At 40.5% G+C, this 27,214-nt stretch overlaps 1 protein-coding gene across 1 annotated transcript in view; it reads right to left on the reverse strand.

Annotated features, from left to right (window-relative positions):
* KALRN (kalirin RhoGEF kinase) overlaps nucleotides 1–27,214 on the reverse strand; it is a 775,504-nt gene that overhangs the window by 353,183 nt on the left and 395,107 nt on the right. The window contains 1 exon segment of the mRNA XM_058295672.2: nucleotides 9,917–10,108. Coding sequence (XP_058151655.1) covers nucleotides 9,917–10,108 — 192 coding nt within the window.

Below are 27,214 nucleotides of genomic sequence, written 5' to 3' on the forward strand. Positions count from 1 at the left end.
TTGAATACTGGTATTGAATATTTTCATAAGTGATGGCAGAAACCAGGAGACATCACCTGGCAAGCAGGAAAGGCAAGATCAGAGCTCTGTGAGGAGAAAGGCAGTAAAGAGAGAAAGCTAATCGACTAGGAGTCAGAAGATGTGGATTTTGGGCTCTGTTCTTCCCATAACTCATGGTGCCTTTGAGCAAATCAATCTACCCCTTGATTCCTGTGACTTCATGTGTAAAACAGGTTGGGAAAAACTTAAAATAAAATGGTTAGTTACTTTCTGGTTCTAACATTGTATAAGTCTCCTAAGTTAAAAAAAAAACATGGATAAATATCTACCTCGAGAATATTATTTATTCTAGCTGGTTCTCTGTATAGTCAATAATGACATGACCTTTGCAATTAGGGATAAAGAAAATAAACAACAAAAAGAGACAATAATGTTGTTCAAGATTTGGGACAAGTTATTCTTTGTTCTTTAGCCAGGAGAAGCCGTAGATGTGGCAGAAGAGGCTGGGTTAACAGGAAGATTAATGAGCCGTGGAGGGGACAAATAAGGGTTGTAAGAATACCCTTCCTTGGACAGATGAGTAAACTTTCTCCATCTCAGTTTCCTCAACTTCAAAATGAGAAAAATAAGATCTTCCATGTTCACTTCAAAGATTGAGGATCAAATATTTATTTATTAATGATGCATTATTAATAAGCTTATAAAATTGTGCTGGTCACTACAGGGAATGCAAATTGTTACTGTTTGGTGCATTTAGCAATTTGCAATCTGGTTGTTATGAATTCAGTTTATTTTCTTTCATTGTAATCATTTTACTATAAAATTAAGAAACTAACTTTACAAGCCATATAAGCTGAGATACGTATTCCCACAAGTATGAATGTACTTCTGGGCTGAAAGAATATTTCAAATCAGTATATAACCAGGAAGTGTGGGACTTTGGTGAAGTATGTCACTTCATACTTTCTGGTTGTAGTTTTGCCCAGAGAATAAAACCAGTTGCTAAGTGTGCAGAAATCCTTGGGTAAGAGGTAATAGATTCTCTAAAAAATTATTATATACTGAGGCAATATAGCATATAGTGTTAAGAGTTCTAAATCCCAGTTCTACCATGCAATAGTTAAATAACCTTGGGGTCACCTAACCTATGTGCATCCCAGTTTTCCTTATAAATAACATGGGGTTAAAGCAGTGCTTCCCCCACAGAGCTGCTGTAAGGATTACAGACAAGAAATTGATATATTTAAAGCACCTAGGAATAGTGCCTGGCATATAGTAAGTGCTGCTATGTTTAAGGGCTGGCTACTATTCTATTTCAAAAATATTTTTCATACAACCCATGTCCAGTTCCAGTTATAAGGAAAAGGGAAAGTTTCAAGGACCACTTCCTTTTAGAACTGGTAGAAGATAAATATTGGATTTGACCCTTCAAGATACTAGACTGAACTGCACCTCTCTTATGTTTTTCTGGCTTTGTCTTGGGACATCGAGAAAAGCCTAGAGACAACAAAGTCTAGACATTTCTCTTTTGAACAAAAGAAAAACACACAAGAAGAACTATGGGTAAAAATTGTGGACAGAGAGCAGGTCATTAAAGAGAAGGAGAAAAAACTCAAGGTCTCAGCAGAGGAGAGCTGGGCAGGTACTAGGCTGAAGACTGACTGGCCTATTTTTTGTCCTTAATAAGAGCTTGGACACCTCCTGTGTGACTCTAGAGAAGAAATTCAGCATCATTCCTTTCTGAGGAAATCTGCAATGAGACCCTTCCTCCACCTGTTGGACATGCAGCTAAATTGTAGGGACAAAGATAAAAATTACCAGACAAAAATTGCCAAACAAAAATGAGGTGTCAGCATTGCAAACACAGAGGTTTCTTGAGAAAGAGTAGGGACATCTGAGGATAGACCCTAACCTCTGAAATCACTATTATTAGAAAATTGTGTTCTCCCCTATAATATTCTTTGATTACTGAATTGAAGCTGATTTCCCACTCAAAGTTCTGATCATATAGTCTACTGAATTATGAGGAAATTCTTGTCTAAAGTAGAGTTAAAACTCACTGCCAATGAAAATCAGCTAAAATGAGCAAACTACAGCAGTAGCTGCAGCTCAGTTCATTGGTTAACAGCCTGATAAGAAAAAGAAGGGGTTGTTCTACCTTCAAAGAGGATAAAATGTCAAATAAAAATTGCCAGTGATTGAAGAGAATTTAACTCAGAGATACGGGAAGGAACTGCTGCACCAGAGACAAAGGGTTAGTGCTGCCTTTCTCTATTTTTCTTCTGTAGAAAGAGAGAAAAAAGAAAAAAAAAGAAAGGAGGATAGGAATAATTGAATGGAATTGAAATTTAGTGTCAACTGAAATTCTTCAATTTGCCATTGTTTAGCTAGCTCTGTGACCTTGGGCAAATGGCCTTATTTCTCTTGGATTCATTTCCTTCATATTTAATAAGAAGTGCATGTATGTGAAGGGTTTCTCTGGCTTGTCTCTAAGATCCCTTTCAGCTCTAATATGGTATGGATTCTCTTCTGAAGCTGATGTAGGGATGAGAGCCATAATAACAGTGTTTCACTAAGCTGAAAAGCTGTAGGTGTGGCTTTGACACCAAGACGTCCAAAGTCCAGAGAGCTTAGCACCAGTCCAAGGAAAATTCTGAGACCTGGTTAAGGTTCTATTTAAAATCTGGAAAGCCTGAGTAGAGAGCCACTTAGGAAAGCAAATGCAGTGAGACAAATGCGCACAGGCACCACTTGGTGGCAGCCAACTTAAATAGCAGGTTCATGGTTTTGAATGGGCACCTCTGAGGTACCATAGAGTGGTCTGAAGTATGCTAAACCATGAGTAAGTGTCAGTGTAAGTCTAGAGAAGAAATTTAGCATCATTCCTTTATAAGGAAATCCACCTGTACTTTTCCTGCTCTCTGACTGCCCTGCAGGTCTCCTTCCCTGTGTGTGTCCATCTAACTTAGCCCTGAAGAGCATATTTGGACTGCTTTGAAGAGTCCAGATTAGAGAAACAATTTTATTGCTAATTTATTAATCATCAGGCGGCCAATAGGACCCAGCTAGAATGATCTCCTTTCACTTTACAATACCACAAGCTAATGGTTGCCAGAGCTAATGAGGTAAACTCGTGGAGTAAGTAAGATATCATGATAGAAATCACATATTTTGTTTTGGTTTTTCCTTTCGGTCCTCCATTTTTTTTTCTCCCCTTGGGTAATCCTCTTTGCCCTCTGCTTCTCTGGGGTCTAACATTTTAACATTGCGCCTTCTCCTTCAATGCCCTCCTTCCCCCCTCCCCAAGAAATCCCATGTTCAGACAATTCCAGGTGCACCTGTGCTGTGATCCATTCTTTCAGCATCCTTCTCTCTGCTTGGCAATTATTACTTAGTCCACACTGATGTACACAGTTGTATGGCTTTTTGTGTTCTGTTAGGGAACATATGTGGTTGTGGCCAAAAATACCTAATTCAAAAGAATGGGTCTAATTTGAGAATTTCTGGAATATGGGCACAGGTAGAGGTAAGGGAGGCTTTTAATGCTGAATATAGCCTAGCCCTAAGACTGAAACCAGTGTAGTCAGGGGCAAGCCCACAGACCCTATCCTGCTCCATCATGTGGAAGCCTGCATAAAGGCAATAGCAAAAGGCAGGATGGCAGAGAACGAGGAGGGGAGAAACTAGGAGGTGTACAGAAATAATGAGACTTATGCATGAGTGGTTAAGGAAAGAAGTCATTTTACTTCATCACTTTCTCCTCCTAATTGGTTGCTCCATTTGCATAGCTCTGACACCATTGTACTGATACAACTGATGGAACCCTAGGGATGTTGAGCGGAATATCATTTCCACAGAGTGAAGCACCCCCTCCTCTCCCTCATCTTCCTAGGCATTGATCATCAGCTTTCATTTCTTACATAAATAGTTAGGGCAATTGAAAGAGAGGATGAAGCTGGTTTGTTCTTGAGGCCATCATCCCTTCTGAAGGCAGATTTAGTTTTGGTTCTAGGGTGGGTGAGCAGCAGAACACGTCAATGTGGGGGTGTTTGTGGTGTGTGTGTGCAAGCACCTATTTGAGCAGGGAATAGCACGGAAGAATGATTCCAGAGGGTTAGAGACAAATGGAAGTGGACATCTAATTAAGATGCCTAATTAAGAGTTAATGTTGATATTTTGGCCACTTTCCTTAGCTAATTTTATCTCACATTCTTACTACAAAAATACCTAAAAACGCATATTTTGAAAGCCTGGAGACTTCAACATTTCCATGGAAACACAGCAAGGAAAGAGAACTCTGTCTGGACAATCTCTGCAGAGCAGATGACACTTGCTACAAATGCCTTTTCTCCAGAAAAAGAAAATGGGGACTCAAGTCAATACTTTCCCTATACCCTCCCTAGCTCTCCAGACCAGCAAACAGAGCTGGCTGCCCTCTTGGTCGCATGCAAAAAGAAGACATTTGAAAGTTCGGCACAATTTGTGTAACAGCTGAGGTTCTGAATGCATATAAGGTCCCAAGCACATGTTTGTCACCTCTATTTATTGAGGCGCTCTTCTTTCTTTGTAAGGATAATAAGTTGTTTTGTTTTCTAAAATAACATTTATTAGCATTGTTTCTGATTATTAATTAAAAATGTGTACATTGAAGAAAATGTGTAAAACAGAAAAATATACAAAAGAAATGTAATTACTCATAAATTTTAAAGTTTTCCTTCTGGTCTTTATTTTATGTGTGTTTGATCAAAATTGTGGTCATGGTGGATAAATAACTTTTTACTTATATCATAAGTCCTTCCTCATGCCATTCATGATTACAACGTGATGTATAATACATGCATAATATTTCATTATATAGATGCACTATGATTTATTTAATAAATGACCCAATATGGAACATTTAGATGGTCTCCAATTTTTCAGAATTATGAATAACACTAAATGAAAAGGTTAGAAAGTTTTAACCCTCCAGACTCCTAAAGTCCCTCCAAATTCCCCACAAAACAGGGTCAAAAGGATTAAGCAGACTCTGTAATCTGCGGAAGATATAAGGCTGGAGGTTATCTTTCTTTTGTTCCCTCTCTGACCCCAATTAGGTAAATCTCTTTTGGTGTAGGAAATACACAAAAGCAAAATTATGAACTTTAGCCTGGGGAGTCATAGGAGTTCTAGGTTAAAACATCTATGAAGATAGAGATTAGAGATTCAGTTCCCTCTCAGAAATCTCCTATAAAGGGACTTTCATTCCATGGAAATCACAGCTTACAATGGCATTCTATTACTCATTGGCACTAATGCAGAAACTCAGCAAATAACTGTTGGTAGGTAGGAAAGAAGAAAGAAAAGGCGGAAGGGCAGAAGGAAGGAAGGAGTTAGCTATAAGGAGGCAGGAAGGTTCTATTTACCAACAGCCCTGACACCATCCAAGGCCACTTTAGCAAGGCTGAGCAGATCATCCTTTCCTTCACTGACCAAGGCAACTCTAAATCCCCTAGCAGACCTGTAGACCAGTAGACTTGCTTACTACCCTGGCTTAAGTAAAAAGCCAAAGTTTGCATGCAGAGTCAGGAGGAGGGAGTCAAGAGTTAATCAACCTATGATCAAATTATATGCAACATTTAGAGAGGTTTGAGAGGTGGCGAGTCTTGAGAGGTTTTAAAGAGAATTCAGAAAGATCAAACCACAGGAGTTCCCTTCATTAGACCATTCAAGGATGCTCATTTCTGCTCACCTAATAATCCCTTTCTGCATGCTGCACAGGTCCTAGGGGAAGGCTTAGATTCCGCCGCTCCCTTTTTTTTATAATGCAGTGTGAAACACTGGAGTAGATGAAAGATGTGGTTGAATGGGCTTTTCTCTTTATTTCTTCATTGTTAAGGAAACTCATTCATTCAATATTCATTCAGCACATCTGCATATCAGACTGTGGCAGGTACATATAGTAATATCTCAGATCTATCCATACGGGTATTCTTATATATAAGTGTTCCCAATTTAGTGAGGAAGAAATAATCATGGCTTGGAGTGATCTGGGCACCATGGACAGAGATATGCACACTGTGCTCTCGTCTTGTCTGGGGTGGGAAGCTGGGAACCCCAGGGAAGAATTTCAAGGAAAAATGATGCCTGAATTGAGTCTTCAAGTTCTTTATTAAGCCTACTTTAGAGATGCACTAAGGATAAATTTGAGACAGTTTCCTACTAGGAAACAATAGATGTTAGTATTTTACTACTTAATTTTGTAATCACTATCATCATAATTATTATCAAGTAACAGAGAGATTAAGTAGTTTTCCCACAGGCACACAGCTTGCTCAATGAAGAATTAGATCTGGAAATCAGACTCTCTGCCATCCAAGACTTTGCTATATTAATGTGTGTGCACACATGCATGTGTATAAACGTGTGCATACAAGTGTGTATGCATGCTTACATACATAGGTGTCTTATTCTCTCCTTTCCTTGGACAGCCAGTTAAAGGAGGCTTCAGAGAGGCTGTTTGGGGGAGGAAGGGTGACCAGGAGGGAATATACAAATACAAAGTTCTGTTGTATGGCCTCTGTGAACAACTTCTCCATAGTAGTCACTCAATATAATGCTTTTCTTTCCAAACTGAAAAGAAGTCAGAATCTGTGTGATCTGAGATTTGCAGATCTCTTAAACAGCAAGAGCCATACAGCACTTTATATACAGGCATGACTGTTCTCTCATTTCCCACTTATATTTTGGAATCTCAAGGCAAGAGACTACGCCACTTCCTGACTGCCTTCTGTTCTAATAAATTTACCCATGGAAAAAAGTTCTCCAAGTCTGTTTACTGGCCTTTATATGAAACTCCATGTGGCCAAGGGTAAAAAGATTGGACTTTGGATATCTCTAACTATAAGACTCTGGGCAAGTTATTAATTTCTCTGAACTTTGGTGTTTTCATCAGTAAAGTAGGAATAAAAATGATAACACCTATGGCTACTAAAATATATATAAATATATATTAAACCTATAACTCTATCAATAACTCCCAACATATATATAGTACATAGTAGGTGCTAAATAAACGTTGGTTCCTTTTGCTCTTTCCTTGCCTGCCCCAGTATTGCACTGCTCCCTCTAGTACTATGAATGTAATTTTATAGTTGAGTGGCAGTGGAGAAACAGGTTCAAATAGGACAAAGCGTGGCAAGGTTTGGGAAGTATGTGGGAAAACAACAGTTAATAACTTCAGCTGTTTCTATCTCCCACTCTCCCAAACCTGGCAATGCTTACTATGTACATTTCTCAGCCAAGATCTACTCTCTCCATTAGGGGTTTGAAAATGTAAAGAGGAAAAAGAAGAGTAAGGAGAAGGAAGAACAGAGGAGAGGAAGAGATGCAAAAGGAGAAGAAGTGGACACAGTATGGAAGCAGTTAAGGAGTTCAAGTGTAGAATTTAGGAAGACAGGGACAATCTCAGTTTTACTACTGAGAAGCTCTGTAACCTTAGACAAGTTGTCCTCTGAGCCTTAGTTTCCCCATTTGAAAATATGTTTAGTATACTCTAAATCATAGGATGTTATGTATAAGAGCCTGGCATGTAGTAGGTAACCCAATTTAAAAAATAATAATACCACCTAATATACATTGAGCACTTACAAGGACCAAAATATTAGGCTAGGCAAATTTCATGTCCTATTTCAAGTTTAATTATCATTATTATTAATTATTATCATCATCAGAGGAAGGAGAGGAAGAAGAGAAGAAAAACAATCAAATTGTAGATTCATGTTAAAGTAGCTAAGGAGCCTTCGAGTCACCGAGTCCAGCTGCATAATTTTACAAATGAAGGAACCCAGGGCCAAGAGCACAGTGATTTACACGATCTCACATGGTTCTTTAAGAGCAGCCCAGCAGAACATGGGCTGAATGTGGGCGACACAGAAAGAAAGGATTCCTGCAATCTATGGTCTCCGTTTTGGGACTGCAGAGGCAGGTAAACTCTAAGGGAAAAACAAAGCCATGCCCCCTCTCTTCCCCATCCACCCCTCACAACTCAGATAAGACAACTCCAGTAAGCTGAGGCCAGAACCAACTACTATGGAAACTGACCTCACCCATCACCCTGGTGCAGGCAGCACCTTGCACCCCTCCCAAGGAGAACTGCTCCTGTTCTTTCATGCTCTGGGCCATCACCTATGGTTTGTCATTAAAAGGAAGACACATGCCTTGGTTTCTGGAACCATCGTTAGGAATCAGGTGAGCCACAAGCAAGCAATCAGGCAGGAAGATCCAGGTTAAAGCTAATCCCCTTGCCTCACAGACACTCATCAGAGACCTGCTGTGGGTCCCACTAAGCGGAAGCAGAGCCAGAGCTTCAGGGAGCTTGCCTTAGTGGGTCAGCTCTTCAATTGCCTGAGGAAGCTCAGTTTAGAAAACATTTTCTTTTCACGTTTTTCTCTGATAGGAGCCACAATGATTTGCATTCATTCCTCCGAAGTGTCATGAAAGCTTGTGCAGTGTTAACAACCAGGCTTCTTAATGCATTTCAAATATCAAAAATCAACTTAATTAAGTAGGGTTAATTTTTTTTTTCTTGAATAGCAATCAAGCTTTAATTAATACTGCATTAAAATTAATTCCTGGGGGAAACACAAGCATGCACACACCTAATGAGTTCATCTGCCAAGGGTGTTATTAAGGAAGATGCTAAATGTGCCTCCTTGCTGGCCACTTACTTAGTTTCACAGTGCCCCATGTTAATCAGAAATGAAAAGCAATGACAGGTTTGCAACCTTCCTCTTCTCTATGGGACCCCTTGGCCCTGCCAACAACCTAACATAACCCATCCTCCCCTCTCCTTTCTTCACACTGTGGATGATTCAGACCTGGATTTAACCCCAGCTGGCTTCCTGCTGTGTGGAGGGCACCTCGATTCCCATTCCTTCACTGTCAGTCAATCCACACTCTTGCAGGGTAAGAAGTAACTCACTTTAACATCACCCCAAGGTAACCTCATTAAGAAAATTAAATTCCCTACTTAAAAAAATAAAATAAAATAGAAATGTAGAACACATGTGCAAACTCGGTATGTTCCTTGCTGATGGCAAAGGTGATCATGGGATTTCTGATCAGAAATTTGTCTGATTTCTGACAGAAGACAGCAACCAAAATAAATTGGGTGTATAGTGGAGAGGAGTGTCTGTTTAGCTTCTGTTTGCTCTTGCAGTGACTATTTCTATAACAGGGGCTCCCCAATTTCTCCAGCTGCAGACTGAATGCTCTAACAGAGAAAAAGACCCTCAGAACCTGATGGAAAGTTTTGGTAATGGACGGTGATGATGGTAGCACAACACTGTGAATGTTATTAATACCACTGAATTGTATATTTTTCAATATCGTATATTGGTCAAAATGGGAAATTTTAGGAAAAACATATATGTTACCACAGGTTAAAATTTTTTAAAAATTAAGAAACCACACAACTGTACAACACAGAGTGACTCCTAATGTAAACAATGGACTACAGTAGCAGTATAATTATAATAACATTGATTAATCAATTGTAACAAGAGTAACACATCAATGCAAAATCTTGATCAGGAAAACTGAGCGTGGGGGGGTGATATACAGGAACTATGTACTTTCTGCATAACTTTTCTGTAAACCTGTAACTTCTCTAATAAAAAAAGTCCCCAAACTGTTTGCTTCCATGACCCTTTCTGCACTAGAGTTGACAGGAAGAAATTTTGCCCTATTTTGGTTGAGACTGAAGTCCAAGTTATCAGAAACAAATTGTTAACATCATCAATGTTGGAAGGCTAGTATCCTAGATCTCCCAGGACCCTTGGTCATACCTGGGGACCATTTTACTAAGAAACCAATCTGACACTTGACAAAACAAACCCACCCAGCCAGATCCCCTTTTGCCATCAGCTCCTCTTACCTCTTTGGTGTGTGTGTGGAAGGAGACAGACATGTCTAGGAGAAGCTTCCGCTGCTCCACCCTGCGCACAAAGTCTTGGATGCGCACCTCCAGGTGCCGAGCTGCCTTGTAGATCTCCTCGGGGTCACATTCCCCGGTCTGAGCCAACTGCTCCGCTGCTTCTAGGAGCTTATCCGCGTTGGTGTAAGTATTCTGCCAGCAACAACAGTGAGGGAAAGTCAATTTGCAGCTACCAAATGATCTTTGTGCCCTCCCCCAGCCCACCCTGGGGCTCCCCTGAGCTTGAGTGGAGGGGAGCAGGCGCTGAGCCGTCCCCCAGCCCACCCTGGGGCTCCCCTGAGCTTGAGTGGAGGGGAGCAAGCGCTGAGCCAACAGCTCCGGGAGCTGGCACAGAGGAGCTTTGCGGGGAGCTCACACGCTGCCTCTCCACAAGCTAGCAGCCTGCCCAGCTGCTCTGCACAAGTGGGCACTAGCTAGGTGCCTCATCCCCTTGATTCCTTCGAGGTGGAACATCCCTGGGAAGAAGTAAGGAGAAATGCGAGCACCTTGCTCCCACCCCCACCCCCACCCCCACCCCAGAAGATTCATCATTGCCATCACGTCTCAGGCTGTAGCTGCCGGAATCAGAAATGCCTCATCCACAAAAACTGTCTGTGTTTCTACGGGAGAACACCAAAAAAACAATAACTGGGAGACTTGCTCTCCCACCCCCTTCCCATCCCCAGTTCCCTATAACTACTGGTGTTTATCTTTTGGAACAGAGCTATCTCTCTGGAGAAGTAAGGGTCAGCAACTCCAGGGAGCTGACAGAAGGAAGCAGCAACAGCCAGAGTGAGGAGATGCAGGCTCTTTTCTGTGCACCCAGTGAAGGCTTAATGTTTGCAAAAAGGATGGGGAGAAATTTGCTGATTTTATCATAAGCTACTGCGCACACACACTTCTCCAAGCTCCTGTCTGTGCACACCATGGTCTTCTCCATAGCATTTAAAAAGACAATCAACTTGTAATTATTATTCATCAGGATGGGAATCATTGTCTCTATAATAGCTATTACATTATATGCCATGTATATAACTTTTCCTCAAATGGCTTCCCTTAAAACATCTCCTGATATATCCTTAGAGCTGGTGACTCAGATGTACATTATATCTCAGTATCTTTCAAGTGTACACAATGCACCATAGAGCAGTAAATAAGTGGAAACTGTTGACAACATTGAGTCTGGTAACAGAAGCAGACAGTTTCAGGCACAGAGAGAATGGAGGATTGAAATGGATTTATGAGCAATGACTTTACGGTGCTTTACTTGGTTCATGGAAAAGTGGCTCCCAAGTCTCAAAGGAGACTCGATTCACCTGAAGACTGGGGGCTGAACTTTTCAGAGGCTGGTCGCCCAGTCTCTTGACTGTACTGCCTTAGAACCTGGAGAAGATGGGGGCAGGCATTCAGCAAACACTCGTCATGGCTTTTAGGAACACCAGCAGATGTCCCATTTGCTCTTTAAGTAATGCTGTCTGAAAAGAAATTGCCTAAGGCAAGCACTATTCTGGTGGTGGGGAGCTGGGGGCATGGGGTTGGGCTGCTGGAAAGGTAGAAAAACCATAGCCCCACCTGGGAAATTCATGGAAAAATAGATCAACCTTGTGTGTGGAAAGGAGTTTTGCCACTAAGATAAAGAGTTGATTCTGGAACACAGATGAAGGCGGTCATTCAGAGTAGTGATGGAAATGCTGGGAGAAATGGGGGGCAGGCAGTAGGAACCCTCTGGGGCTCTCATGGGGTTGTCTACAATTTCTATTAAATATACCCATAGTTGACAGGAAAGAGTTTTCCAAGAATCTCTCAAATCTACGTTAAAACCTAGGAGATCTCAGAAAACCCCAATGCACTCCACAGGTTGTGACTTTATTTTCTAGCCAATGAGCAAGCATGTGGTGCTGCAGTGCTCCAAAATGTATTCACCAAATGCAATGAATGTCCCATGATGATGAAAGAGGTTGTTGATTTGGGAGGAGTTGGGTGAAGGGGGTGGGGGGTATGTGGAGACCTCTTATATTTTTTTAATGTAACATTTAAAAAAAAATAGAGATAAAATTAAAAAAAAAAAAAAAAAGAATTTGGGCATGGCCAGACTGAGCTTGCTTTCAGGCTAAGTTTGGGACCAATAGGAGGTGAATAAAAAGGAAAATGCCAGTGCCTATTGCATGTAAGGTGACCAATTTGTCTTAGCTTGCCTGGAACTTTCCAAATTTTAGCACTCCAAGTCCTGCAGAAACCCTCTCAGTCCTGGGCAAATTGGGATGGTTGATGACCCTAATCATACTCCTAACACTGCAGGTATCTGTAGAGTACAGATACATATAAAATGTATTCTGCCTCAAAGAATAAAATCAGTGACATATAAAACGGGGCAAGCAACACAACACCATATAATTAAGTATTAAAGTTTCATGATACAATATAGATGCTGAGAAAATGAGTAAAAACTAGGAATAATAAAAGCCAATAAATATTAAATATGGTTCACATGCCAAGGACCATTCTAAAGGCTTTATATGCATATTAGCTCATTTATTATGAAGTAGATACTATCATCATCAGCACCATTTTACAGATGAAAGTCTAGCCAAGGTTATATGGTTCAGTGATAGGGAAAGGATTAAAGCCTCATTGTCTGGTAATATACTACCCTACCTTTCTACAGAGTGTAAGCAAAGGCCTGGAGGATGGGTAGGATTTAGCCAAGAAGGAAGACTTCTTATTGAATTGAAAGGATTCTCTCCTCTTTGTGCCCACAGAACTCTTTGTTTATTTGATACCACAGCCATGATCACACTCTATTATAACAGTGTGTTCCCATGTGTTCTCTTTACTGGTCTGTTAGATCCTTAGAGGCAAGTTCCATCCTTGGTGTCCTCATGTCAGGCACTGTGGCTGGTACAAAACAGGCACTTAATAAAAGTCTGTTGAATGAATAAGACATGGGGATGGGAAGGAGCATGGCTCCTTTGGATAAGTTGAGTCAACCTGGTTAGAATTGGAGAGTAGCAGAAAATAGGTTGGATAAGGCAAGGAAGAGCCAGATGATAGATTTTATAGGTGAAAGAGACAATGAAGACAGGTGGGAGGGCAAAGGGGTCAGCATTAAAATCTAAGCTCCCTCTTCCACTCACTGCTTAATGCTCCTCCCCATTACTGCCAGAAAGAGCCTTCTGAAATTCAGATACAATCATATATCATCTCCAATTAAACCTATTCAGTTACTTCCCACTTCTTTAGGGTAGAACACCTTAGCATGGCATCAAGGTCTTCTTCATCTGACGCCTGTTTTACCTTTTACCTTCAGCTTTCATCACTCCTTTACAGTCTGCCTATGAAACAAGAAATGGCTTGTATTTCCAGGAACTCACTTAATCTTGCCTCGGTGGCTTTGTGTACCTTCTTCCTTGTGCATGAGATGCTCTTCCTCCCAGTCTCCTACTTGACCAACTCCTAATCATCTTTTAAGATCCATCCCAGGGATCCTTTCTTCTGGGAAGTCCACCCTAACATCCACTTATCTCCCAAGGCCAACTCAGCTTCCTTCCTCTGGGCTCTCAGGGTTATCTTCTGTACTGACCTCCATGGTACTTGCCATTCTCACCCACTTTCTCACCCACTTAGGGACAGATAATGTGTTTTACCTTATACTCTTAGTGCCTGGCACAAAGGAAGTGTTCCATAAATACTTGGCGAATGAAATAGTAACTTAAAGAAGATATCAACCCCACCAATCTTAATACTCAACACTTGGCACTCATCAGCTACCTGGTATAGGTCCTTACATGCTAAAATTCATGCTTGATGTTCAAACCCATTTGGTTTATCCTATCTCCTGGCACATCCTTGAAATAGGAAAGTACTTAGAGAATACAACTTAATTATTACCAAAGTATATCTAGGTCACTGCCCCAATTAGGGACAAGGATACAATAGGCTTCTGCTCACCTTCTGAACAAATCAACAACAGTTTCTGCCCCAGGGCCAGTGTCTCACCTCACTCTGAATGCTATTTCTGGGCATTCTTTGCTTTCCTGCCCCCTAGAGCCTTCCTTGGACTTGACCCCTAATATCATTTTCTACTACCACTAATGGGTTATGAGTGCTAAGATGGTAGCCAGAGCCCCTTAAGCAGAGCTCTGGGCTGCACAGATGGTGGCAGTTCCTGCTATTATCACTTCCCTGGTCCCTGTTCCAATGTCAGTGTCAACCAGGTAAAATGCCCTAGATAATTCAGTACCCAGCTCTAACTTCAATCTATCCTGCTGTAGCCTTGTTTCTCTCCTTACGGAAGAAACATAACCTTTTAGGACAACTTGTCTCTAAACCACAGGCATCCCAGCACCGTGGGCATAGTTTCAGACTCTGTTGGCTGCAGCAGAGGGTATGGAGCAGGCCTTTTGAAAGGAAGGAGTGGGAGAGTCAGTGAATAAAAACACCTCTGTTATCACCTGGTAATATGGAGACCTATGCCCTGGGGACGAGGAAGAATGAGGCCTGGAAGTGGCCCTTATTATTAAAAAAGGAATAGTATGGACTGGACAACAGAACTACCATAGGTCCAGGACTAGCAGAGGACTGGGAAAAAGCCCTCCTAATGATTATTTTTCTAAGCTTTCATGGCTGGAACCAATGGATAGTGAAAGCAAAGGAGCAAAAGTATATGAGCATTAAAGAAAAATGGAGACATGGAACTGCAGGCATTGGGAAGGGCACAGACTTGTTTCTGGATCTTGAAACAGATCCAGATCTTGAAACAGATGAAAGGCAAGAAAATCACGGTAACAACCAAAACCTTACATTTGAAAAACACTTTAGAGTTGACAGATAAATCTTTTACGTTCCTTCCTTACCCTACCCTTATCAATAATGATTCATGTTACAGAAAGGAAGCCAAAGTACAGATAAATTAAGTGATTTACCAACACTACATCTTCAGTATCATGTGTCAGAACTCAAATCCAATTATTCTGACCCTCAAGTCAATTGCTCAGAAAGGAAATGAAATTGATCTTTTTCAGATTAGGGCTTTGGTGTAATATCCTGCGGCTCTGTATATCTTAACTTCTGATTTAAGGATGGCAGATCTCTGAGAGCAAGGTTTCCTTGAAGTCAGTATCCAGTGGGTCAACCCCCACACTCCTACAATTGGGACAGGTGCTGCTATTGCCTTTGGTCCCCTCTGCAATGCTTTCCCTCTTTAGTCCAAGGCAAGAAGAGATTCCCCACATATCACTTCTCTGTTAGGCCTTCATGTTTGGCTTTTCCATGGAAATAGCCCACTTTTTCTTCCAGCAGAGATGCCGTGGATCAGTCAAGAGATTGTTCCTCCTAGGTACAGGCCTGGTTCAGCATGTGCTTGAGCCTCAAAAAGAAAGCTCTCCTCTGTAGCATTCTCATTGGGTACCCTGCTTCTGCTCCATACAGTACGACTTCAGCTGCATGCATAAACTCCCTCCAGAAGAACTTCATATTCTCCCCTCCATGTTCGAGAAAATATACTGGGTTCCCTATTGTTCATCATATTCAAGCTCGAAGTGGTACTTGAGGATGTCCATCATCCTGACCCCTTTTACTGCACATTCACTTCCAAATTGGCATAGGATATTTGCTCCATTAAATTTTCACTCCTTCTCTCCCCAGATGTAAAAATAAAGCAGCTACAAATATTACCATTTCCAGTCAAGATGGAATAACAAGACTTGGATTTGTCTTCCCACCTGAATAACAAAAAAACAGCAAATACAAGAAATGATGATTTTTAAGACATCAGACATCAACCAACAAAGAACTGTGATCCCTGAGATACAAGAAACAAAGAGAGCCCTCCAACAAAGAAAGTCCCATAGAGACTTGGAGAAAGTTTCCAGGTCACACACAGTGAGAGGAATCTAGGTGAAATCTGGGAGATTCCCTAAACTGAGGAACTGTTGCTGGGAGTCCAGAAAGATGAGGACAGAGTATCAGAGAAGAGAGAGGTATGCAAAGAGAAAACTTCAGAAGTCAGCTGAGGAGCTATTTGTGTGAGGAAGCTACCCAAGGCAGGGAAAAGAACTACCTAGAATGATTAGTGGTAATAGTGCCCAGGGCTAGGAATAGTACCTATTTTCACTACTCATACTAGAATACATCAGAAGTTTCTTGCCTTAGTAGTGGTAAATAATTAGTCCTAGATTGAGCACTGCTCCAGTCCTACCTAACAAATCTTAATGGAGAAACTTAAAAGAACCAAACTGTATCCAAGTAACTTAACTGTGTCCCCCCAAAAAAGGTCAAGAATATTTTTATGAATAAAAAAATATCCAGAACCCAAAAAGGTAAAATTCGCAATGCTTGATATCGAATAAAAAATTACCAGGCATAGAAAGAAAGAGAAAAATAGAACCCAAAATGAGATGAAAAGTAATCAAAACTGACCTAGAAATGATACAGATGTTAAAATTAACAGTGAGTTAAAGACTTTAAAATGATTATTATAATTGTATTTCATATGTTTAAGAAGATATGTAGAAAGATAGAAGACATAAAAATACTCAAACTTCTAGAGATGAAAAATATAGCAGGTGGGATTAACAGCAGATTAGACATTGCAGAAGAATAGATCAGTGAACTTGAAAACATAATAATAGAAACAAATCAGAATAAAATACTAAGAGAAAAAATAATTTTTAAAAAATGAAACAGGAATTCACAAATTCTGGGACTACTTCAAGAACTTAACATATGTGTAACTGACATCCCTAAGAGAGGGGGAATGCAAAATGTATTTGAAGAAATAATGATCAAAAAAAGTCCAGACTTCACGAAAACTGTAACTCTGCATATCCAAAAAGCTTAATAAACTGTCAGCACAAGAAACATGAATAAAACTACAGGAAGGCACATGACCGTCAAATTAAATCAAGATGAAAAAAAAATCTTAAAAGTAGTCAGAGAACAAAGACATGTTACATAGAGAGGAACAAAGCTAAGAATGACAGCAGATTTCTCTTAAAAAAAAAAATAATGCAGGCAAAAAGAGAGTAGTGCAACATCTTTAAAGTACCAAAAGAAAGTAACTGTCAACCTGGAATTCTATACCCAGTGTATGAGTCAGCCAAAGGGGTGCTGATGCAAAATACCAGAAATTGGTTGGTTTTTATAAAGGATATTTATCTGGGGTAGGAACTGACAGATACCAGGCCGTAGCACAAGTTACTTCCCTCACCAAAGTTTATTTTCAAGTGTTGGAGCAAGATGGCTGCCAGCGTCTGCAAGGGGTCCGGCTTCCTGAGTTCCTCTCTTCCTGGGGCTGGCTTCTGTTTCCTCTGTGAGCTTACTTCCTGCGGCTCCAGCGTAAGGCTTCAGCATCAAACTCCAACATCAAAACTCCAACATTAAGAACCCTTACCTGTCCTTTGCCATGCCTTTTATCTATGAGACCCCACCCACCCACTTGTGCCCTACTGATGCAAGAGGTTTACATAATTAATCAAGTAAACCTATGAATCCAATATAATCTAATATGCCCAAAGGAAAAGATCAGTTTACAAACATAATCCAATATTTCTTTTTGGAATTCATCAATAATATCAAACTGCTAAACCAAGTAAAAACATCATTCACAAAGATGAAAGAAAGATTTTTTAAGGCATAGAAAAGCTGAAAGAAGAATTCTTCATCAGCATGCCTGCATGACAAAAATTGTTCAAGGAAGTCTACTGGGAAGAAAAAAAAAATGATACCAGGTGGAAATATGGATCCACACACAGAATGAAAAGCACTAGAAAGGCCAAGTACATGGGTAAAATATAAGATTTATTCTTCTTATTTAAATATATTTAAAAGATCATTGACTGATTAAACAAATATATCAATCTAGTGTGGGGTTTTCAACACATGTATAAGTAAAATGTATGATAAGAATAACACAGTATGCTATTTAAGGTTATTACATTGTATGTGAAGTAGTTTAGTATCATTTGAAGGTAAACTGTGGTAAGTTAAAGATGAATACTATAAACCCTAAAACAACCATTAAAATAACAGAATTGAAAAATTAGAGCCAGTAAAACAGCAAAGGAGATAGAATGGATCATAAAACATTCTCAATTAATCCAAAAGAAGGCAGAAAAAAGGAGAAAGGGGTAAAATAGAAAGATGCCATAAATAGAAAATAAACAGCAAGATGAGAAATTTAAACTTAACCTCATCAATAATCACATTAAGTGTAGATGGTCGAAATACCATAATCAAAAAGCTGAGATTGTCAGAATGCACTTTAAATTCCAAGACACAAATAGGTTAAAAGTAAAAGGACAGAAAAATATACAGCATGATTGCACTATTTAAAAAAGAGCTGCAATGGGTATATTAATATTAGAATAGATTTCAGGACAAAAAAATATCACCAGGAAAAAAGATCATTTCTTAATGATAAAAGGGTCAATTCATCAATAGGCTATATAACCCACACATCTATGGCAGCTGATTATTGACAATGATGCCCAGCCCACTCAATGGGGAAAGAATGGTCTCTTCAACAAATGGTGCTGGGAAAACTACATTTTCACATACAGAAGAATGAGAGTAGACTTCTATATCTCGCTTCGTATACAAAAATCAACATAGACTGGATCAAGGACCTAAACATAAGAGGTAAAACTATAAAAATCTTAAAATAAGGATAACATAAGGAACTACCTTCAAGAAGTAGATTACAGGGAAGCGGACTTGGCCCAATGGATAGGGCATCCACCTACCACATGGGAGGTCCATGGTTCAAACCCCGGGCTTCCTTGACCCATGTGGAGCTGGCCCATGCACAGTGCTGATGCACACAAGGAGTGCCATGCCACACAGGGGGTGTCCCCCGCTTGGGGAGCCCCATGCGCAAGGAGTGCACCCCATAAGGAGAGCCACCCAGGACAAAAGAAATTGCAGCCTGCCCAAGAATGGCACCGCACACACGGAGAGCTGACACAACAAGATGACACAACAAAAAGAAACACAGATTCCTGATGACACTGATAAGGATAGAAGTGATCACAGAAGAACACACAGCGATGGACCCAGAGAGCAGATGACCGGGGGGTGAGGGGAGGGGAGAGAAATAAATTAAAAATCTTAAAAAAAAAAGTAGTAGATTACAGGTTACTAGGGGTATGGTGAGGAAGAATGGGGAGTTAATGCTTAATGGATAAAGAGTTTCTGTTTGGGGTGATAGAAAAGTTTTGGTAATGGATGATAGTGGTGGTAGTAACAGAACACTATGAATGCAATTAATGTCACTGAATTATATGTTGAAATAGTAAATTTTATATATGTTAATACAATTTCTTTTTTTAAGGAATGGAGTTCTAATACATGCTACAGTAAGGATGAACCTTAAAAACATGCTAAGTGAAATAAGCCAGTCACAACAGGACAAAAATTATGATTCCACTTAAATGAAATACCTAGAATAGGAAAATTCATAGAGACAGAAAGTAGATTAGAGTTTACCAGGGGCCTGGGGGATAGGACAATGAGGACTTACTGCTTATTGGGTACAGAGTTGTTTGCAGTCATGAAAAAGTTTTGGTAATAGATAGTGGTAGGGTATCACAATATTGTGAATGTAATTAATACCATGGAACTGTACTCTTTAAAATGGTTAAAATGGGAAATTTTATGTTATATGCATACAAAGAAAAAATATAGAGGCAATAACAAACCTAAATATTTATGCACCTGATAGCAAAGTTTCAAAACATGTGAAGCAAAAAGAAGAAACAGACAAATCCACAATTATAGTCAGAAATTTCAAAAGGTCCTCTCAATAATTAATAGAACAAGTAGAAAGTAAGTAAGGATATAGAAGGTTGGAACACTGTCAACAAAGTTGACCTAATTGACATTTAAAGAACACTCCATCCAGCAACAGAAGAATGCACATTTCTTTCAAGTGCTTGTGGTGGTTTAAAGCTGTATGGACCCCAGAAAAGTATGTTCTTAAACCTACTCCATTACTGTGGGTATAAACCTATTTTAAGTAGGGCCTTTTGATTAGGTTACTCCAGTAAAAGCATGGCCCAGGATAGGTCTTAATCCTCTTACTGGAGTCCTTCATAAATGGGTTGAGTGCAGAGAGAGAGAGAGAGAATGCCACAGAAGCAAGAAGGTGAAAGCAACAAAACTTGGAAGAGAACAGAGAGGCCAGCTGATGCTGCCATGTGCCTTGCCATTTGACAGAGGAGTCCAGGATTGCCAGCAACTGGTCTTCAGTAAGAAAGCATGGCCAAAGATGCTGTGATTTGAACATTTATTTCAACCTTAAAATTATAAGCTTGTAAATTATTAAATTCCCATCGTTATGGTTGGTGGCAAAGCAGGCTGGTAAGATAGGGAATCAATACGTGGATCTGGAACCTGGCAGAGAGTCCACGTGAACATCAATAACCCCCAAGATGGCTGCTGGAAGACCCTCCCCAAGATGCTGCTTTTCAGAACAAAGACTTCTTCTGGAAGCCAGGAAAGCCCTGGATATTCTCTAAGGACTTTCTAGTTGGGCCCTCAAGGGGAATTGATGGGTGGGGTAAGCAATCAAAGCAGAAAACAGCTAGAACCCTTCCCTGCTATGAGCAAAGGGGTAGAATAATTAACAATTCAAAAAGCCAGGCGCTGGCCAGAATGGACATTTTGCTCTCCCGCCCCTGGACCCATTTCTGCCCTCTGCACACTGCTCTTTCCCTTTTTCCTCTGCCACATGGCCACGCAAGGAAACCAGGGGATTTAGAACCTATAATGGGGAATTGTAGCTTGTAAATCAGCCTGCTTTATCACTTTTCAAACCCTTCCTCTCTACTGGGACCACTGATCTGTTATTTTCTCCCATTTCCCATCCCTTCCTGCCTGAATAAATTACTGGCCTAACTCACCTAGCATGTTCTTGAAATTCATTTCTGCAGCATAGTCAAAAACCTAAATAAAATCTGGTAATAGTGGTAATAGTCTGATGATATTATCTCATAATCTATAACAAATATTCTACCATGGTGTGGTATGTTGGTGAAGGGGTGTTGTAAGGGAATTCTACACATGTGCATGATTATTTTATAGATTTATAAGTTCACAACCTCTGTAATTAAAATATATATTAAAAAAGAATAGGGTAGGTTGGGGAAAAAATACACCAAATGTAGGATATGGACTATAGTTAGTAGCAATGTTTTGATGGTGCTCTTGCATAGTTTGTAACAAATGTTTCACACAATGCAAGGTGTTGGTGGAGGGGTATATGTGACCCCTGTATGATGTTATGCATGTTTATTTTGTAAGATCACAACTTTTACTATATACTTATTGTTTACAGATGTTTATGTATGAATGACATACTTCAATAAAAATATATATTTTAAAATTTCCATTATTAAAGGGCAACCCAGGGAAGCGGACATGGCTCAATGGATAGAGCGTTTGCCTACCATATGGAGGGTCCAGGGTTCAATACCCAGGGCCTCCTGACCTGTGTGGCAAGCTGGCCCTCGTGCAGTGCTGCCATGTGAAAGGAGTGCCATGCCATGCAAGGGTGTCCCCACATTGGGGTGCTCCATGTGAAAGGAGTGTGTCCCACAAGGAAAGCCACCCTGCATGAAAAAAAATGCAGCCTGCCCAGGAGTGGCATCACACACACGGAGAGCTGATGCAGGAAGATGACACAACAAAAAAAGTGACACAGTCTCCCAGTGCTGCATGACAAGAATGCAAGTGGACATAGAAGAACACACAGCGAATGGACCCAGAAAACAGACAATGGGGGGGGGGGGAAGGGGAGAGAAATAAATAAAATAAATTTTTAAAAAAAGTTACATAGCTAGAAAATGGCAAACCAAGATTCTAACCCAAATTTCTCTGACTATAAACTACAGATATTTTTCACTGAGCCGCATGCCTCTCCAAATTTCAACCTCCAAACTCCATCTCCTCAGATTCTCTATTACTTTCCATTATACTTACTTTTATGTCTTTGAGTTTTAAATTACGATATTGCAATTGTTCATTTATACCTCTACCAGTTTTTAGGACACACTTTTACCTTAAGAAAGAATTGTATTCTTCTGGAGAGAAAGGGTCATATCTTCTACATCTTTTTATCTCAACTTCTTATCAATGTACTTATTGAGCACAGTGCTCTCCATTCAATAGGCACTCAATCCAAATCTCTACAACCCAGTTTGTCAGCATAAAGACTTTCAAAGAGATGTTTCCCTTATCATCAGATGTAGGTGGTCTCCAATTTAAGAAAGAGTAGTTATCTAACAGTTCTTTTGTAAGCTACTCACGTGGTAGGTATTCTCCATGTAAATGGGGATTAGGTTCCCATTCTAAAGTAAGAAATCCAATTGCGCATATAATATATCTAGACTGTAGTACTGGCATAACCCATCATTTACAATCAAGTAAAATTTATAACTTGGGTGATATATAAAAATGCTTTTCGGTTTTCATCTTGGAAAACTGGGAACACATTTCTCTATTGTCTGGTTCTTGCAGGGGAGGAAGGAGATGGGCTCTGGCAATGGGCTTTGTAGTCTTTGGTGGAAAGCAATAAGAAGGAAAAGAGGAAATGACTTATGGGCACCAGTGAAGGGTTAATCCCCCACATTACATTTGCTGGAGAGACGACAACATCCTAGGTGTGTTGAATGAGAATAAACAATATTTGCCTCTGTTTGGGCAATTTGTATGTCCAAATAGAGTGTCTCATAAGTAGTCCTAATAAGATCCTCCTTAAGTTGAAGACTGTCTCTTACACATCTTTAGTCTACTAAGTGGGACTCATACCAAAAATAACCACTGCAGATGCCAATACAGCCCAACAAAAATAGTTCTGGGGCTGCGATTATCTTGGGAAACTAGACTCCAGCTTTATCACATTTACATATGTAATCATCACCCCGTTGCCTTCTCATATATGTCTCTAGTTGCTGGAAAGCATTTTCCTCTTTATATATAAAGTGCCTTAGCACTTTTCCCTGTTAACAATAAATGGTATATTTTCAGAACTCTTGATATTTTTAAAGTTTTATTCTCCTACAGTCTAACTTTCTATGTTTAAGAACATAAATAGGCCTTTGTTCTTTGTTGGGGTGTGTTCCCTTTTACTGGTTCTTTTTCTTTCCCTTCTAATCCTTAATTACTCTCTTTCATGAATACATTACCCATCAAAGTGTGTTCAAGTTATCTCCTCCCATCTTCAACCTGGAAGTTGAATATATAGACACTCTTAAGCAAAAGAACAAAAGAAATAGTGAGAACTGTTATTAATAGCAAATTATCTATTTAAAACAACATAGAATGTGAAAACACTGGTTTCTGGACCAAAAAGCAGGGTCTATCCCAGAAGATGTCAATATAAGTCACAAGGAATTAAAAAACAGGCCCAGATTCCAGAAAACTTGGCCACCTGGACGAGACTGATATAAAAAGTAAGGAGGGGCTTTTCCCTCAACTCCTTCTCCAAGCACAGAGAGCAGTGGAAGGCTATAAGCCAGACCTTGGAGAGCCAGGACGAGCACTTAGACCAGAGATGGTGCAGGAGGGGCCTAGAGGGCCAGAAGTTAGCCCAGAACTACAGTCGGTATAGCAGAGGAGCCCACAGAGCGGAGCAATTAGGAGATGAAAACCAGAAGTGCATCACGAAGGACCTCAAAGCTCTGAACACTGAGGAAGGAAGCACGTTAGCCTCTTTCCACTGAACAGGCACCCAGATGTAGCCAGCTGACATCATAATGCTGCTGGGAAGCAACTCATCACACCGGGAATTTGACAACACAATCTCCACTCCTCTGACCACCTTCCTCCTTCCTCCCCCTCACTCTACTCAAATTTGCAAAAATAATGAAGGGGCACATGTAACCACAACAGAAGAATGTAGACAAAAAATACTTCAAAAGTGAAGAAAATAGGCCTAAGTGTTCAGATACAGACACATGCAATGCCCAGTTGCCCTGGCCCAGCAGAAGTTCATTCTCACGTGGAATTTTTAAGGCCAAAGAAACAAGCCATTTGTGATACCACATCTCCACAGAACAAAGACAAATAAGGCCACCTGCTGCAGGGTTTGGCAATTCAAGAATTATGGGTGGGAAATGTACCCAAAGCAATGTTCTGTCTCAAAAGATGTAACTTTGCCATGTTGCTGTTTTTCCTGTTCCCCATATTCTATGTTTATCTGTCAGTGGGAGGTAGTAGGCGTGAGCGGGAGAAGGCAGGGCTATGGAGAGACAAGACAGCTGGCTTAAACATATCACTGAAAACCTTGGAGCTTACGGATTTAATTTTCTCTTTTGTTTCACTCCTAAAGGGGGCAGAGAGAGAAAGGCTGTGCTTGACCAAGGGAAATCTGGGTCAGTTGATGAAGAGACCAAAGCAGAGGGTTTGGCCCAAACCTCTGCTTCCATCCCAGTGAGCACAGTGTTCCCTCAAGTCCTTTCTCCTTGTTTTGGCCACAAAAAGCCCTCTGGAGCCAGGGCTGCCCATGTCCATACAGATCTGCAAAGAGTCCACTGTCCCTGACCTAAGAGCAGATGTCACTGGCTCTCTTTATGATGATATTTCTGTTCACTGGAGCTATTTGCAGACCCTGGGCCCTTCCTACCTGCCCCTGTTCTCATGTTAGCTAACACACCTGGGTTTGGTCCACAGACTTGTGCAGTTTCTCAACTGCAGCACTATTGACATTTGGGGCCAGACAATTCTTGGGTGGGGGCTGTTCTGAGCACTCTAGGATTGGCCTCTATCCACTAGATGCCAAGAGCAATGCCAAAACTGAGTCCAGATGTTGCAAATGTCCATCCTTCCCCAACCCCAGGAGAGCAATATCAGTTCCCAGTTGAGAACAGCTGTTTTAGGACAAAACCATAAAGCCCCAGTGGGGGAGACCACACAAGTTCCTCAACTTGCAGCCCTTTTTTGATATAGAATCCTTCTGCTGGCAGGAATCTCAAGGAATCCTCTAAACCTGTGGTTTGGAGGGAGTGGTGGGAGAAGGTTGGGGGAAGAAAATCTGGGCCCAGGCCCTACTCCAGATTACTTAGATGAGAATGGGCTGTGGCTGGGAAGGGGTGCTGCCTGGCAGCCACATGGGTTAAAGCTCCCCAAGTGATTCCAGCTGGAGCTGTGCTGAAACCACTCACCTATAGGCAGGGCTTAAAGTTGGGCTAAAATTCTGAGATGAGGGAAATTTAGTCTTTTGCCTTAAAATTGCTACAACCTTGAATGAATGGTGATGATTCTGAAGACCAGAAAACTGAGGCACACAAATGGTTGAATGAATCGAACACTTTGCCTAGTCCTTTAAACACAGGAACTGTGGTTATAAAAGTAAATATGAGAAATGGCCAAAATGTTCAGTAATAAGGGATTGCTTCGCTAAATTGTGTTATGTCCATCTGATGGAGTCTTGTGCAGTCATTATAATTACGTTTTTAAAGAATATTCAAAATATGAGAAAATGTCCTTGATGTAATACTAAACGAAGAAGTCTGAAAAGTATGGTTCTATTGATAATTCTGCTACTGAGAACAATGACTGCCAATTTTTTACCCTCTGCAATATGCCAATGATGGACCAAGGTATTACAAGCATTAGTACATGTGGTAGCTTATGTTTTATATCCTAATACAGCTAAGAAAGCAGAGGTTTGGGGAGGTTATGGAACGTGATGAAGCTCACATAGCCAGGAAATGGCAGATGTCAATCTTGAATGTATTATACATTTGTATCACCCCCAAGCAAAACATTTTTAGCTCTGCTGAATGAAAATTTGCCAATAAATATTAACAGTAGTTATCTCTGAGTGTTATTAGGGATGATTTTTCTTTTCCACTATTCCCAAATGTTCCATGATGAACCAGTATTAATTTAAAATAGAAAACTATATGCAGGGCACTCTTTGGAAATTATCCCCCAAAGTAAACAGAATTGTATATTTATATATGCTTGCTTCCTTTTAGATGTGAAAAAGAAAGATGTGTAAGATAACTGTGTTTACTTTGGGATGATGGGACTGGGAAGTGGAAGTGGAGGGATAATAATTAGCTTCTATTTATTTATCTTTGCAATGTTTCACTAGTTATTACAACAGACAGAAGTTTCTTTCAAACTTTGAAAAATACCAAATAAAAGACATTTTAAAGGAAAATATAAGGTTCAATATATTTTTATCAATTGACACGTAGAAACGTGAGTGTATTTAAAAATACAAATAAGGGGAAACGGACGTGGCCCAGTGGTGAGGGCGTCCGTCCACCACATGGGAGGTCTGCGGTTCAAACCCCGGGCCTCCTTGACCCGTGTGGAGCTGGCCCATGCACAGTGCTGATGCGCGCAAGGAGTGCCGCACCATACAGCGGTGTCCCCTGCGTAGGGGAGCCCCACGCGCAAGGAGTGCGCCCATAAGGAGAGCCGCCCAGCGCCAAAGAAAGTGCAGCCTGCCCAGGAATGGCGCTGCCCACACTTCCCGTGCCGCTGACGACAACAGAAGCGGACAAAGAAAAAAGACGCAGCAAATAGACACAGAGAACAGACAACCGGGGGAGGGGGGGAATTAAATAAATAAATCTTTAAAAAAAAAACAAAAAAATAAAATATAAATAAATTTCATTGAAATGTCTTAGAGATGAGTGCATTTTCTTCATCCAGGGATCCAGAAGACACTAATGCTTAACTACCACCATGAAATATACAGTCACAGAAAATGTGAAATCTCTCTGTAGCCCCAGATATTTTCCCTTTCTTGGTTAGGAATTTATGACACTGCTTCATCTTAGCTTAGAAGAAAAGTGATTTTGAGTTAAAAAGTAATCACCTGTGCAATCCTAGAAATTATTCTCCCTGGGCACTATGCCAGGATCCCATCACCCGAGTCATTTTCCTCAGCAGTCATATGTCAAGTATAAAATGTCAAGCACAAAAATACTCAAAAGTGAAACTAAGCACCAGGACAACACCCCAAGAGCCCACGTCTAAGACGGGGTATAATTTTCAGTTGAAAAGCTGCCCTATCACCTCCACATAAATATCAAGACTCTTAACACCCATGACATAAAGCTAGGAGCACCAGAGGGTGACAAACAGGACGCCAGTCCTTGGGTCCCTCCTAGTATGAAATGGACAAGCTGACGTGGGCCTTTATTTAAATGAAAACAAGCTGGAGACCTTTCCTCTATTGGCAAAAGAAAGGTGGAGTGACATAAAAGTGAAAGGATAATGGGAGAGCTCCAGACCTTCCCATCT

The sequence above is a fragment of the Dasypus novemcinctus genome, chromosome 4 (assembly GCF_030445035.2).
Source record: "Dasypus novemcinctus isolate mDasNov1 chromosome 4, mDasNov1.1.hap2, whole genome shotgun sequence".
NCBI classification, from domain to species: domain Eukaryota; kingdom Metazoa; phylum Chordata; class Mammalia; order Cingulata; family Dasypodidae; genus Dasypus; species Dasypus novemcinctus.